Below are 16,699 nucleotides of genomic sequence, written 5' to 3'. Positions count from 1 at the left end.
CAATTTTTCAATACGTAAAATTTTTGTATAATTAAGATTAAAATTATAATTTAACATAGTAAATTTATTTAAAATTTAATAATATTTTAAAAATTAAATATACCTCATAAGCTGCCAAAAACATAACACATAGTAAAATAATTTTCATCATATGTAATTCTGCATACAACCAGGTCAATTCTATTATATAATAGAGATACCTTTTTATAATCTTGAAGAATGTGCTAAAATTTATTTTTGGGAGGTCTAAAATATATAAATATTATTTAGATAAATTAAATCAGATTAAAAATTTAGAAAAATACTTTTAAAAATTTTAAATGAATGTCTTTCTGAAATAAAGCTTGATCTGGCTAATCGCCGAATTCTATTCTCTTTCTCTTCTGCAGTTTCATTGGAATCAGTAGCATTTTCACTGTCTGAATACGAAAACTCATCATTTGTTTTTGATGGCTTTACAATACTAGTACCCCTGCAAGATTATCATAATAATAATCGAACAAACAAAATGTTATTTTTTATTTAATACATGGAAATATTTTACCTGCTTTTTATATCATATATAGCTAAAAAGTCCTTGTGAAAATAGTAAAGTTGAACTACAGTGATAATAACAAAAAAAGTTGGAGTCAAAAGCCTTATAAATAGTTCACCAGTTTCAAATGTCTCTAAGCCTATATCTAATTGTCTATAAAATGAATAAAAAAATTAATTTGGCTTAATTAATTTGAAAAAAATGTTTAAAAGATTTATAAAAAAACTCACAGAGTAGGCGGAATTTTCAAATATTTTTCCCAGTAATATGGAAAATGATCAAACTGATAAGTATAAGTCATAACTAAAATTAACATTGAATAAATTATGACTGTGAACCAAAATCCATACATCATTTTTCTCCATATCACCCAAGAGAGCTGTAATAAAGATTTAAAATAGCATCATGTAACTCAATAAATATACAAATAAAATGACATATAATTTTACTTGAAATGTTAATAAAAATACTAATGCCAGTGCCATGTAAATTATTCTAAATATTGTCATTCTTTCACCAGTGATTCCAATTCCAAACAATACAAGAGCAACAATCCAAATCCAAAACTTTGTCAAAATAATTTTAGCTTCCTCGCCAAGTCTTTGCATTAGTTGACTACCTTTTGTAATTGAATCTCCTCCCATAGCTATAACATAAATTATTAAATTGCCCATTAATAATAATTTATTTATAGTTATTTAAATTCACTGTTTATATATAAAGATATATATATATATATATATTTGCGTAATTATAGTGTTAATGTAGAATGGATAAGTTTTAGTTTAAAAATACGAAGTCTAACCTGTTGCAGTTCCAACTGTAACTTGTAAAGGGGCTATCATATTAGCTACAGCTGAATGACTTCTTGCTTCACGTCTTTCTTGCATATATTGTCGCAGAGTAATCCAAAACATTATAGTAAATAAAGTCTGATAAATAATAAAAAAATATGTTTATTAAAATCATAAATTACTATTGAATATAACTTATAACTTTTACTTTAATTAACAATGGTTTAATTGGATAATGAAGAATTTTTGTAAAACCAATTTGTTGTAAGTTCCAATCTTGAATTTTTTGTGGTAATTCAGAATCAGTTAAATTCATACAATACAAAAATTGTGAGAGCAATAAAAATTCTGCATAAAAAACTAAGAAAGGTGAGGAACGTAACATTGTTTTTCTTTGTTGAGGAACCATCCATGAAATACTAGCCCACAGTAATAATATAAATGTTAACCAACTATGATATGTTATACTCCAAGCCTATAGAATAAATACAAAATAATACCATTGTTCAAATCAAATTTATGTGTCAACATTATTTTTAAAAAAAATCTTACCATCATAACAATATTAAGGCCTATATAAGAAGTACGTGTTATAAATTGAGTAACTGTACTTAGTACATCTATGAGATAATAGAAAATATTTGACTTGAATTCTTCTAAAAAAGTTAACATTTATTACTACAATTAAAATTAAATTTCATATAAAAAGAATAATGAATTTAAAATTAAATAAATTACTTTCATCCATGTGATCATCTTTTTTTATACTAGAATCTTGTTTATCATTTTCATAAATACTACACGATGGAGTTTCAATTTGATTAGGACCAGTGGTATAAAGTTGAGATTGACCACGGATAAGCTATATTTAAAAAATAAAATAAAACATTTCATTGATTCAAACTACAAAATATAACAATGAAAACAGCCATGTTAATGTATGATGTACAGCTTTACAAAGTTTTTCTTTTTTTTTTGATTACATTAAAAATCTTTGTATAATTACCAAAAAAGCAAATAATAGTAAAATTATTAACTTCAATTCATTATAAAAAGTATCAAATAAAATAAATTAAAAACATAAAAATTAAAAAAAAAATAACATACAGCTAAATGTGCAAAATGCGGAAGCAATAATAATAGCTATTTATAAAAGTGATTTATCCTTCAGTGCTACACAACCTTCTACTGATTTCTCATATATTACTATACTGCTATGTAATGTTAACTTAACAAACAATATCTATACATTTCTAGTTTTAATATGGAGAATTGTATTATTGATAAATGACAAGTAATAATGAAATGAATTAATATACATGGTATATGATGTTATGTAACCCTCTGTCATAATGATTGAAGCAGGGTTAAACAATTTTTATAATCAAATAATAACATAAGAAGGATTCATCGATTTGCATTTTTTATTTTCAATTTAAACATATTAAATTGAAAATAATCACACAAATAATTTTAAAATCACATTACAAATGGTTTTAAAAACAATTTTATTAGCTAAATATTTCATTTTCATGATAAAATTATTTCATCTTTTGTATTATGTGTACTTTAAGCAAAACAAATTAATAACACAAAGTTAATCAAAATTAAAGCCCACCGCATTTTAGCCAGAATTACATTATTTGTGAATTTTTATTATGTGTAAAAATTGGTAAAATATTCAATATAAATAAATAACTACTATTAATCTAAAAATCATAAAATATCATTAACATCAGAATATACTTGATGGCTAGTTAAAAAACAATTTAAATCTCCATAAATTAAAAGTTAATTTATTATTTACCCATGATTCATCTAAGTACAATAGAAAAAAATTTGTTCACATATAACTTTTCAAAAATAATGTAAAACTGGTGTTAGTCATCTCTTACTTGTGGTACTACCAAATTTTTTTCTCAAATGCTACATTTTTCTTTACCTCTTTAAGCTGTACATCCTGTCAATTTTATTCACATTATTATAATTATTTGAAAAAATAAAAATTAAAAAACTTAAATACCATACACATACAGGTGTGCTTTCTGTTGGCTGTGAGCTAATTGCAGCATATGTTGAAGCAAGCATCTACAATACAAATTATAAATAACAGTGAAGTATACAGAGGAATTATTTACAACAAAAAAAGCAATGTTCTTAAATATATAAGTTTATCTTTGCACAAAATTATAATATTACTCAAAGCATTATTATAAAAATTTCAACATTATAAAATAATTTTTAGATAATAAATGCCAGCTCATATAAAAAATATAATTTTATATTAATTTTACTCGATTAAGTAGAAAATAACAATAACTATTATAATAGACCTTTATTTTAAAAGTAAATTTCTGATTTATTTTACTGATAAAATATGTAAAATATAAAAATACCTTCTTAAACACATTTATATACAAAAATTAATAAAATAATTGGAAAATCAATTAAAAAAATTAAGGTGCATTCTATTAATAAAACACACAATCTATTAAGTGTTTGATTATTACAAGTAAAAAGATGAACGCACACAAACTTTACGAGTAGCTGCACGCCATCGATTGGTTTTGTTTCGAAAAAAATATTTATTAGGACCTTTTTGAGACAAACGTACTGTAACTTGTCGAGTCATTCCTAATGATTTTAATTCAATATCCTGTAATTATTTTACTACTTAATAAGGAGAATTTTTATGAGATTAAATTAAATCCCGTTTTACATTTACAAAAAGTCGAATTAATAACATTGATAATTCTTTAATTGAAAAAAGCATAATGTTCTTTTTTTTATCAGTCTAAAATATCCTATAATAATATTATTTATTTTGTAAAAAAAAAAAAACGGAGTTTCAAAAAATTGAGCAATTTTAATTATAGTTTCTATAAACACAAAAATGATATAATTGACAATTGTATCTTATAAATAATATAAACATTCTTCTTTGGTACCCTAAATATTTAATTTTTTTATCATCTAAAGGTTTTCTTTCATAATAATAAAATAATCACTATTAATTATTTTACCATAGATAACATATTGGTGTTAATGAAAAAATTTATTAGTTAATTTTTAGTTTTAATTAGTTTAAACACACACAGAAAAAAATTATTTCTCTGAAAATAATTTTTTTCTAATAATGACTTATTATAATATTTTTTTTTTTAATTAAATCAAATAACATATAAAATTACTTTTTACCTTAAAAAAACTTACAGATAAAAATTCAACATAAAATTTAACTATAGAACACTAATATAAAAAAAAAAAACAATTAAATGACCATTCAAAATATTGTGATAATTGAAATATTTTTTTTTTTTTTTTATGCGTGTTAATATAGCCACAAAATATATTTCATTTGAAGCATTTAAATATTGTATTTTATCTAACATTAAGATGGCGACTGTATAATCCACTATGCCATACTAGGACCCGATCATAAGATATATAAAAATTTTTTTTTTTTATTACAAAAATTAATTTACTATAGTTATAATTATTTCTCTGTGAGACATTAAATATTAGTCACTGTATATATGTATATACAGGTTGATTATTTATCATTGACCACTCAATTACTAATAGTATAAAAATAATTTAAATTTAAAATCTGTGATCCCATTTGAAAAAACAAAGTTGAAACCCTTACAAGGTATAAGGTATAAACTTAAAAAAGTATTATGTAGCTAATAAATCAAAAATAAAAAATACAAAGAGTACAGTAAATAAGGTAACAGGCCAGTTTTTTTTTTAATCTAAGCTTTGGAAGCTAGACCATTAGTTCACTAAAAATTTTATTTATAGTTAAAAAATGTTATGAAAATTAATATTATAATTAATTATTAACAGAGTTTGTAACTTTTGATTTAACCATTTAAATTATCATAAATAAGAGCAAAATTCATAACTAGGTAAAATAGGAAAACAAAAAAAAAATTTGTAAGTTTCTTAACCCCCCAACCTCTTTCCTATTTATATGTTTTAAGTTAAATAAATTATTAATATTAAATTCAATTAAAAATATGTTCAATTGTATATAAGTTCTTTGAGCATTACTCTAACAAAATTATAAACGCATAAACTTATGAGCTCTGATTATCAATAATAGTTCAATTAACTAATAATATAGTTTTAATAAGAATTCACATTAAATAATATAACGCCAATGAAATTAAAAAAATAATTTTATAAGTTTTTAAAAGTTAATGGATAAAAAACTATTTTTTGTACAAATATTAAAAACATTTATTACTTACTGGATTATTAAGGATCAAAAGAGACTCAAACCATAGTAGATAATGGGTTGTGACTAAAATTACAGGTAATGCATACATAGGCCATTCCAATTGGGTGAAAATTACTACTACATGGTTTGTGCAGATAGTTTGTCTGATTGCAATAAGTCCATAATATCTATGAAACAAATAAATGAATGATTTATTTTCATATTAACATAAAATGTATAAAAATATAATCTAAATTCATTCTTTTCACAATTTTTTGGTTAAAAAAAAATTAATTTAATAAAATTAACTGAAGTTACACAAGAATCTTATATAAACTAGTAACTCTTTTAGCTTCGATGCGAAGCTGAAAAGGTATTAATTTTACTATGATGCGTTTTTTTATTTGTGTCTGTTACCACTTTTACTCAGCTCTCATTGAACCGATTTCTTTCAATAATATGTCAAAAGATTACAATTCATATCTAGTCGAAGATATTACCCTCAAAAATTAAAAAAACTTCCCTCGTTCCCCGTAAATGGGGGAAATCTCCAAGAAAATCACAAATTTTAAAATCCCTAATTTTAGACATTTTTTCAATTTTTTTTATTTACTGCCATAACTTTTTAAAAATGACTAAATCAATATAATTTTTTTTAATATAAATATGTGAGGTACTTACCTATTATTTTGTATATTTTTTTTATAATTTTGACCCTTTACCTGCCCACAGGGGAGATTCAAAATGACGTGTACCTGGGCTCCGTGTGTCCGTGTATTCTAATACCCGTTCACAATCGCGACCTCTAGTATTTAGTATTTAAAAAAAAGAACGGAGGAAAAGTGTGGTTGCTGCTATTTTTATCATTAGACATTCTCGACCGTATTCCTCATTCTGACTAAGTATAAAAATCTAAATAACTTTGAAAGTACTGGTTTAAAAGTTATTATTGACCAGTAATTTTCTTACTCATATCATTTTCTATTTTATCACATTTTTTTTTCAATATTGTACTAATTTTATTAGTAATTGAGTGGTTTATGATAAACTGTTCACTCTGTATACTTTTTATTTTAAATTTTATGACTGATTAATTTAAAATTACATTATAAAAATAAATCAGTTTGTAATTTTCTACTTAGAAACATCTTATTGTACAAAAACTTTTAAAAAATTAGAATAATGTTTCTAATTCCCCAGTTATAGAAATTATTTGTTAACTATATAACACTGCACTTATTACAAAAAATAGAAGTTCATTTTTACCTAGCAATAGGTGAATCTGGTGGTAGGAGTAATTGAGCCCATTCCATTTGATAAACAAAGAGAACAATAATATGAAGACATGCAATTAAACATACAAAACGAAACAAATATGCAAATCCACGACTTATGGGATGACAACATGACCACCAAGTCATAATTCCTATGAAAGTAATGTAATAGAATGCACTTATAATTGAAGGTACAGAAATTGCAGCAAAACAAATGGCAACAAGACATAAATATTTTCCTGAAAAAAAAAATAATATATTAATAAAAATGTGATGGAAACTGAATCAATCAAATAATTATATTTTTATTCTTATGAAAATATTATAATATTATTTAAAGGCAATATGGTAATATATATTGATTAAATATCAAAACAAAATTTTTAACACACAAAAAATACAAATAATTTTTCATTCAAATAAATATTAACTTCCATTACCAATTGAAATAGCAACACATAACAAACTGTTTTGTTGATCTGATTCCCTTATATCAGAATTTGAAACTTCCATGAAATTTTCTGATATTTGGTAATTTCTGTTGTTAATTTTAACTAAAACCCTTTGAATAATAGTGGAAGTACATATCATTATGAATTCTGGTAAATAAAACAAACATAGTTGAATTATATCTAATTTTGATATGTCAATAAAACCAATATGTCGAAATAATCTTTCCATATTACTGCCTGAAATTTAATACAGAGTTTAAAATGATGATTAAATGAATTATTTTTTTTTTTAATTTCAATAGAAAATCAACTATTGCTATCTAGACCTGCACTATGTTACATTTAAATCAATAAAGGTTTAACAGTAATTTTACAAAAATTCATATTTACTAAATTATTAAATAATTATTATTAATATATAATTAAGTTACAATATATAATTAAGTGTTAAAATATACTATCAAAAATAATTAATTATATTTTACTATTTTTTTGAATAGCTAATTTTCCATATTTTAAAGAGAAATAAGAAATTTGTTGCATTTAATGATGATAAAAGGTAACAAAGAGTAATAGATAACATAGGCAAAAACTATTTTGCTGTCTACATATCTAGATGAATTCTGTATCGATTTTCAACCCTGATACCAGATCTAGCTTAAAATTTTTTCCATTATATCTAATTTTTGAGATAATTAAAAATTATTAATTCAGCATTAATTAAACAATTATCATTATTATTTATTTTCTAACTTTTTAAATATAATTAATACTTAGTCACTCAGTTTTTCAAATAATTGTAAAGTCATAAATATTTTGCTAGGTATGTTTGGTTGTTCAGTTTTATATTCAAAAAAACTACGCCAAATTTAATTACACTATTGTTTTAAGCATCAAAACTCACAAAAAACTGTATTCAAAAACTTATTCTTTTCTAATTTATGAATTTTACATATATTTTTTTCATAATTGTGCTCTTCCTAAGTCATTTTTTGAAAAAAAAAAAATTATATTTTTGAATTCCTCATCAAATTATTTTTTTAATAGTAAAAATTCATAATTATGAGATGTACCCAAAAAAAGTTACAATGGAAATTTCAGCTTTTCTCTTGAAAAATATCCTATCAAATTCAAATTTAATTGGGTGTAAAAATGATTAAAATTGATAGAAAAGTCCTTAAATTTTTAGAACTTTTAATTAGCATCATTAAATTATATTAGAAAAGTTTAAAAAATTATTTTTAAGTTTTTATAATGATTTACTTGTTTACATTTAATGCTTTATTGCTAATTAGTAATTATAACAAAAAATAGATACAATGGAAAAAATCTGATACCAGAATCAGAATCAGTATTCAAATTACTTATGCAATTCGCTTATATTGTCGACAACAGAAAATGTATCATTTATGTTGCCCTATTATACTTTGTATAGTTTATACTTACAAGCTGGTTCTAAAATTTGTGCATAGGGTTGCATTACAAGAACAATAACTTGAAATATAAGTTGAACAAATGCCAAAAGCCAACTTATAGCTGTGACTAGTCTTAAGAAGAATCCTGGACTTCCTATAAAAACATGTTTCATCAAAACTATATCTGTACATAATATGAAAAATGATCTCATATTAAAGTTGGATAGTTATACTACCATTTATATTGTTTGGAGTTGGTGTTTTGATAATTGGAAGATATAATAGTAAAAAAAGATAGATACCAGTCAATGCATTTTGTTTCAAACAAACACCTGAAAATATTCCAAATTTAATATTTTTGTAGCTACTGTAGTTAAATTAATTTTTCGTATTTTCTGAGATTTGTTTATTTACTATAACAATTAGTTTAAATTTTCCTATGCAAAAATAAAACTTATAATGAACCATAATTTTTTCAATAATATTTATGTATACTTTTTAAAAATAGCCTTTAAATAAGGGTCATTGGCTTCTTATTTATATTTAATGTTATATAATTTAAATATTTTTATAAATAATATTATAAATATTTAATGCACTACTTTTATTTTTCTAGTATCTCATTATAAAATATAATTATTCAAATATAAACTGTAATTAGCTTTACTAATATATAATTTATGAGATACTATTCATTTTTCATTATAATAACTATAATGTATAATACATTTGAGTAATGTTATTCATATAAAAGTTTTTTTTTTAATTAATTATTAAAATATTGTAGTTTATGATAGTTTCATTATAAAAATGACAAGTATTAATGTTTTCAGTTAAACTTTTTAAAATGATATGTTATTATTAGTTGATTAGAGTATAGCATGTATACAAATTCATAATTAAACACTGTGTTAGGAATCAAATGACATAATATATTTACATTGCATTATTTAATTATATTTTCCATCATAATTTAAAACCTTGATAGTTTAGAGTTATTTTCAAGAAAAATAGGTATTTATTTTGACAGTATTAAAATTACTAGTGGCTACAAGTAAAAATGATTAATATTCAAATTTTTAAGCTTAATTTTGGAACCAAACTTAAAGTATCTCTACACATAAACAACATATATTCCATATATATCTTACAAATATATGATAATTTATGATTTAGCAATAAAATGTTTAAGAAGGTCAAATTTCAATCTATCCCAAAATATGGCTACCAATTAATAATATTAAATATTATTCATAAGTATAATAGACATGCATTAATATGTATTAGTTATACAAGTGTCTCACCATGTTCAGATAAATCTTACTTAAAATCTACTGAATATTTTTTTAAAAACTTATTAAAGCCTAGAACTATAATGATACAAATAAAGATAGTCAATTTATAAAGCAGATTATAAGAAATAATTTGATACCAAAATCTATTTTTATTAATTTTTTATTTAAATTTTTAGAGCATTTTGAAGTTTGTAAAAATTAAAATTGATTTTATAGTATCAAACGTTGACCAACGCGCATCAAACATAATAGAAGTAACACTATATTTACACACTAATTATTGATATAAGTATAGAAATTTTTAATAAAAATTATCCGTGCTTAAATGAGCTTTTCTGGATGAAGTCAAAAAAAATAATATTTATTTCTAATTTTATAATTTGAATAATTTTTTTTATTATCTGTATTTGTGGTATAAATAAAATATTCATAAATAACTATATAGTTTTTTTTGGAATTATATTTATCTTAAAATTAATATTAAGAACACATAATGTAGGATTAAATGACACAAAAGTACTTGGATTATAAAATTGTACTTATAAATTTGATAATCATAACATTATTAGCATAATTATACCTAAATATAAGCCATTTCACAATTATATAAAAATATTTATCAATTATTAATTAAACAACATTAATTATACATTTTAATCTAATAGTATTTATAAAATTTTTAGAGCTCATACAAATGTGGGTAATTTCCATAGAAAAATCCTATAGATATTTCATAAAAACTGTGTTACTATTATCCTTGTCTAGTGAGCATAGATCAAAGTTTCATACCATAAAATAAATACAAAAATACTTGAATTTTTAAACATTTCAAAATGCACTAAAAATTTAAATAAAAAATAATAAGAGATTTTGTTACCAAATTAATTCTTATAATATACTTTATGGGATACAAAGATAAAAAGTTTTCACACAGTGTATTCCAACCAATTTTCGGAATGACTAAAGATTTACTAACTTTGACTGCTGTTCTGCAATTCTAATTTCTTAACACATATTGATCTCTTCATTTCAAAAAAAATATTTTTTTTAATAAAATAAAAAATAAAATTTTATTATTAATAAACTTAGGTATAAATAAAATTCTTCCAGGTCCAGCTTATTTAGAGGGGCTTACAATTTTAGTATATAGAGTGAGATTATACCTGAACTTTAACAAGTTTGTAAAAATATAAATAACAAAAAATAATTAATAAATCAAAAATTATAAGGTTAAAACATTGTAAGACAACCTGTAAATCATACAAATATTAATACAAATATATTACTTATATTAAAGCAAACTAAATTTTTAATCTATATATGTATTTTTGATACAGGTTAAAAATTGAATAATTTTGCCAATACAAAAAATAGACCATATTTTATTGATCATATTGTTCCTCAAAACAATATGGCTGAGACGATAACGCAGCAGTGCCTGATGTGCAAAATATTTAACTGTTATTAATAATAATAATAATAATATTAAATGAATCTATTATATAAAACATAACTATTTTAAGTCAAAATTCAGTTTAAATATAAAAAAATACTTACATGTTAACAAACTTAAAGGTAGTATTATATGAAAAAGCAAAAGTGATATGATAAATTTCTTCATTGTTTCTGAAATTACAAAATTGAAAAATTCATATTATTTTAAAATAATGCAAATAAATATTTTCCCGTGCAATATGATACTTTTTTTTCTGGATACAAGCCAAAGTAATAAATCATCAAGTATATTCTGTTATAAAAAATAATAAATTAAAGGTTAACTAATAAACATAAAATAAGAAGTTAAGAATAAAAATTGAGTGTTTTGTAACATTAACTTAAATTGAAAATAATTTATTATTTAAAATACTGTTATTTGAATAGTTATTTAAATTAACATGAATAAAAAAATTTAATTTTATCAGTAAGAGTGAATTGTATTCCACAACATTATTAACAAGAAAATAAAAATAATTTTAAATAATTCGTACATGCCAATAGATTTTCAGTCTTGGAAACTCGTTTATTTACATTACAAAAACAAAATCTAAAGAGATTTAGCTTAACAAGCGTCACGCAGGTGTCATCGTTTGAAGCCTACTGACCGTTCAATAAGCACGAGAACTCTCAAAAACTAAAATTATTATAATAGATTATACAGTATGGATTTTTAATTTTATAAAGTTCAAACCGCACTCGTAGTTGTTAATGTTATCAATATTGTTATTGATGTTTTGGACAGGGGCTCTCAAAATAACCATTCACTTTTTATCGAAAAATAATGATTCATACTATGAACTACTAAGATGGTGTTGATACGTATCTTTATAATTAATGCGATTATAATGTTGTCTATCATTAACTGATTTGTAAAATATACTATCAATTCGTCATCACAAAATGATGTAATATTATATATAGCACATATAAAATTAATTTCAATGGAACACGATAGCATTAGTTAAAAACATATTGCATAAATAACATAACACAGCAGATATTTATTCAAATTTTCCACGTGATAACAAATCACTAACTGTTAAAAATCCGTCGATTGCCACTAGATGTCGAACATTTTAATATTTTTTCTATGATTTAGGTTTTGCGGATTTGTACACAGTGACTGTTCGTTTTTTTTAATAACATTTAAGTTTTGTACAAAACTCATAGTTAATTTCAATAATATTGTCTTTTATAGAAGTTGTAATAAACTTCTATAATTTGTACTAATTAATATGTAGGAAAAAGAATAACAAGTCATTTTTTTTCTTGGTGAACTGATTACTTTATTAGAGTCATGTCGTTCGTAAACGAACCATGACATAATATATCTATATTGTTGAAAACTTTGATTAAAATAGAGGAATCTAATTTATTATGTTCTTGTGCGTTTTATTTTTTAATAGAAAATTATGTCGAGACTTACTTAATATTATAATAAAAGAATCCCGTTAATAATTTTTCAAGAGATATGAATATTTAAAATTTAATAAACGTATATAAATTTGGTATATAATTATTTTTAAAGGCATTTAACAATCACAGAAATAGAAAATCCCTTTGTCTAGGTTGCACATGGTTACAATAAAACCAATAACAAAAATGTATAAATACATTCTTATGTAGCTTTCAATACATAGTATTGTTCTAATTTTTAAAAATCAATTTTAGAAATAGTTTGGAGGGTATTTAAGAATCAATCCCAAGACTTTAGGACAAAAGAAAATAAATGTTAATCACAAATGAACTATATTATTAATTGTAAAAAAAAACTAATTAGTTTATTATTTCTGAAAATATTTTTTATTAATAAAAATAAATAAACAAAAAAAAATGTTTTTCACTAAAATATTAATTAATACTATGATGATATTTTTAAAATAATTTTTCCGCTACTTTTGTTAGTAACAAAATGTTCTAAAGCTTCATTAACCCTTTCTAAGTCCAGTATTTCAGAAATATTTGGACTTATCATACCCATTTTACACATAGTTAACACATCTTTTACAGATTGCCTGCAATGATACAAGAAAAATAATAAATTAATACATATTGTTATACATATAATACACAGTAAATAAAATAGCAATTAGAAAATTTACTTTAAAAAAATTGTATTTAAGTTTATCAATAAATATGCTTTCTGTATTACCAGTTGGTGTATTTATAAACTCATAACAATGTGCAATACTACCATAATTAAAACATATATGTATACACCAATTATTTTTAAAACCACAATAAGTGGTTACAACATGACTAAAACTTCATATGAATTAAAACAAAACAATTAATCTATTTCAACTATAAAGAATTTAATTTCAAAATAAATTTGAAAATCAAAAAAATATCAGAATTAACATAATATTTTAGAGTTATTATTATTATTCCATTTATCTTTAAAGTCCTGTTTAAAAAGCTATTCTTGCATTAGAAATAAAAGGTATATATAGCGTAAAAGCATCAAAAATCTGTACTTGGACACCAAGGTACCATTCATTACCGACTAAGCATGGTAGACCGTCTAATATATTCCTATAATGTGTATATTTTTCAAATTTTTATAAAGGTCTTTTAAAAATTTAATCATATTCACTTAAAGCCATTTTCTCCGGGACCAATGAAATTAAATACACAACTATAAAATTGTAAGTTATAAAATATTATTTAAAAATGAAATATCCCAAATGATTATTTGTCACATCATAATATTGATTAAATTGTGTTGAATTAGATATTGTCATTGAGAAGTTTAATCAAGAGATATCATTATTATATCCCAATCCTCTATCCTAACTAATTGGGATTGGCTCTATTTTTACGATTTTTTGGAATTTTTCTAAAAGATAAGACGTGGGTCACTACTCAAACCCGAGGACCGGTTGGTGCTCAGGCGGATGACCATGCTCCAGTGGCGGACTCGCCTCTGGAAGAAAACTACGAGAGGCGAGTGGAACAGGTCTTTCATAGGACCCACGGTGAGATTACATATTGTTTCACTCAAGTGATGTCAACCACGACTGCTTTACTTATACCGTATTCGCAAAGCAGCCGCGACAATGTTTGGATCGCTTGAGAGAGGCTGATAGCTCTCTGCACACCTTTAGGAGCACGACTCTTTAGAGTCCCGATTAGGGTACAAGTTCCGTATCGGGTCCATGGAGGACCTGATGTTGAGAAATCGAAAGGCGTGAAGGCTCGTCTAGGCATTTACTGATTCTGTCTTGAAAAAAGAGGAAGCGGAACGCCTAAGCCATGCCGCCTAGCACAGGAGGACCTGAGGCAAATAGAATTTATTATTCTGTTAGTAATTGAGTGGATTATGATTAAAAAATGCTACCTTGTTTAATTAACTAGTTTATTTAATAGATAATGATCGAATTAAGAAAATGATTGATCAATAATAACAATTTTTGAACCAGTATTTCATTATTTTCAGATATTGAAGTATTTATATCTAGGGAAGAGGAAGAGAAATATCTAGTTTTAAAAATAGTAACACCTACTCTTCACCTCCAGGAATTATTTTACATTATTGATAACTTCTGAAATTATAAGCTAGTTAAAAATATATATTGCAAATTGAATAATTAAATTACATATACTAAAATATAAGGGATGAACATATTTCATAATTAATAGATTGAGAAAAACTTTGAACTACATGAAACCAATAAAAAAATTACAATAAATAAATCACACTGTATATCTTAATTATTTTCATTAAATCTGAATACCTGTAAATTTTTGTAGAATGGGCTCGATAGTTATTCAGTGATACACCAATTAGACTAAATGATGGACGTTTAAGTAATTCATCAACATTTAATTGAGGAATCTGTTGAGATGAGAAACCACCTACTACTACTTTTCCTTCATGACCAACGCTATTAAAATAAAAAATCAAAATACATTTATTTAATTTAACTGTTTAAAATGTAAAAATGCATTTATTATCTATAAAACTCTATTGAGATTTGTTACCATCTATCTAGAAGTACAATATCTTACCAGTCTAAGGCTGATTGAAATATTTCACCCCCAACTGCATCAAATACAACATCAACACCTTTACCTTCTGTTTCTTTTAAAACTGTTTTACACATATTTTCAGGGCTTTTAATTTCAAAAGATATAAATGCTCCTTTATCACGAACAACTGAAGTATTTTGTTCCAAACGACATGCTCCAATAACCTGAAAAATAATATCAACACTAATTAAAAAAAATAATTGTAATAAATTTAAAAATAGCTCAAATTATTTGTATAACCTTAGCTTTACACATATTTGCTGCAATATCAACTGCAGCCAAACCTAAACCACCAGCAGCAGCTGTAACTAACACAGTTTGGTCTTTTTTTAAATTGGCACGACGAGACAATCCTATTAGTGCTGTTGCATAACTGTCTCCAATGGATGCTGCAGATTCATAAGAAAGTTCGGATGGAATAGGAAATACATCCTAAAAATTAAAAATTACAAAAAAAGCTTTCAAAACAAGGAGATTTTTAATTAACAAATACAAATAATATAATACTACATATTATTTTTTAATAATTAAAAAAATATATCAACTATGACTCAATAAAAGTTAATTTTGATAGAAAAATGAATTATCATAAAAATGAATGCATTAACGCCTAGTTTTAAATATATTTTTATTAAATAGTTTAAAAAATGTATGATATGTTGCAACAGTTATTATTATTTATACATACTTTTTCATCTACTATACATTCATTGGCAAAACCACCAAGTATATCTTTATTTAAAACTAATACACGATCACCAACTGTAATGTCTTCTTCTTGATCATCTGAATTAATTGCTTTTGATTCTATAACATCACCAGTTAATTCAAATCCAGGAACAACGGGTAAATTATACTGAGTTTTAGATGCACCAGAATACAAAAAAAAATCGGATGCATTAACGCTGCAATATTTAACTGCGATCCTTAACTAATAATTTTTTTCATTATTATCAGTATTAATTATCATAGTTTATACATACATACTTGTCCTTCTTTAAGTTTATCAGGTAATTTGTAATTTTGTATTAATAATGGTTCATTAAAAGCGTGCAAAACAGCGGCTCTAATTAATTTACTCATTTTTTTTAACGTAATTTTCGTCAAACATTCAGAAAATAATTATCCGGTATCATACTCATTCATTTTTGTTAGATAAAAAAATTAAATATTGATAAAC

At 23.5% G+C, this 16,699-nt stretch overlaps 2 protein-coding genes across 12 annotated transcripts in view; both read right to left on the bottom strand.

Moving 5' to 3' along the window:
• Positions 1-12,428, bottom strand: part of LOC126898394 (piezo-type mechanosensitive ion channel component-like) — a 31,527-nt gene extending 19,099 nt beyond the window's left edge. Inside the window, exons 1-20 of one of the 11 annotated variants that reach the window (XM_050672372.1) lie at positions 12,184-12,428; positions 11,979-12,121; positions 11,548-11,616; positions 8,932-9,027; positions 8,727-8,849; positions 7,269-7,517; positions 6,821-7,067; positions 5,586-5,742; positions 3,860-3,985; positions 3,364-3,417; positions 3,272-3,289; positions 2,068-2,191; positions 1,882-1,985; positions 1,538-1,804; positions 1,341-1,467; positions 985-1,181; positions 766-914; positions 545-688; positions 306-472; positions 104-246 (exon numbers count right to left, since the gene is read on the bottom strand). In XM_050672372.1, coding sequence (XP_050528329.1) covers positions 104-246; positions 306-472; positions 545-688; positions 766-914; positions 985-1,181; positions 1,341-1,467; positions 1,538-1,804; positions 1,882-1,985; positions 2,068-2,191; positions 3,272-3,289; positions 3,364-3,417; positions 3,860-3,985; positions 5,586-5,742; positions 6,821-7,067; positions 7,269-7,517; positions 8,727-8,849; positions 8,932-9,027; positions 11,548-11,611 — 2,556 coding nt within the window. In that variant the 5' untranslated portion in view covers positions 11,612-11,616; positions 11,979-12,121; positions 12,184-12,428. Of the gene's footprint in view, positions 1-103; positions 247-305; positions 473-544; positions 689-765; positions 915-984; positions 1,182-1,340; positions 1,468-1,537; positions 1,805-1,881; positions 1,986-2,067; positions 2,192-3,271; positions 3,290-3,352; positions 3,418-3,859; positions 3,986-5,585; positions 5,743-6,820; positions 7,068-7,268; positions 7,518-8,726; positions 8,850-8,931; positions 9,028-11,547; positions 11,617-11,978 lie in introns of those variants that run through there. The other 10 variants (XM_050672374.1, XM_050672373.1, XM_050672381.1 and 7 more) reach the window with 10 other exon arrangements.
• An 839-nt stretch (positions 12,429-13,267) lies between these two features.
• Positions 13,268-16,672, bottom strand: LOC126898405 (quinone oxidoreductase-like protein 2 homolog). Its single transcript, XM_050672403.1, has 6 exons — positions 16,507-16,672; positions 16,208-16,450; positions 15,760-15,951; positions 15,499-15,683; positions 15,225-15,374; positions 13,268-13,502 (listed from the first exon to the last, which is right to left on the bottom strand). Exons 1-6 carry the CDS (start codon positions 16,600-16,602, stop codon positions 13,349-13,351), a joined length of 1,020 nt encoding a protein of 339 aa, XP_050528360.1. The 5' UTR covers positions 16,603-16,672; the 3' UTR covers positions 13,268-13,348.
• Positions 16,673-16,699: the final 27 nt, after the last annotated feature.

Source organism: Daktulosphaira vitifoliae, unplaced genomic scaffold (assembly GCF_025091365.1).
Source record: "Daktulosphaira vitifoliae isolate Bord-2020 unplaced genomic scaffold, ASM2509136v1 Scaffold_2, whole genome shotgun sequence".
In the NCBI taxonomy this organism is placed as follows: Eukaryota; Metazoa; Arthropoda; class Insecta; order Hemiptera; family Phylloxeridae; genus Daktulosphaira; species Daktulosphaira vitifoliae.
Note: the sequence above shows the minus strand (reverse complement) of the source record. Positions and strands in the feature narration are given on the sequence as shown.

Bases quoted from the DNA above. Each gene is read 5' to 3' on its own strand.
- LOC126898405 (XM_050672403.1), bottom strand. From the start codon at position 16,602: ATGAGTAAATTAATTAGAGCCGCTGTTTTGCACGCTTTTAATGAACCA. The intron at 15,375-15,498 runs GTAAGATATTGT...TTATTTTAATAG, and splicing joins TTTCAATCAGCCTTAGACTG to CGTTGGTCATGAAGGAAAAG. The intron at 13,503-15,224 runs GTATTCAGATTT...GTATCATTGCAG, and splicing joins CATTCTACAAAAATTTACAG to GCAATCTGTAAAAGATGTGT.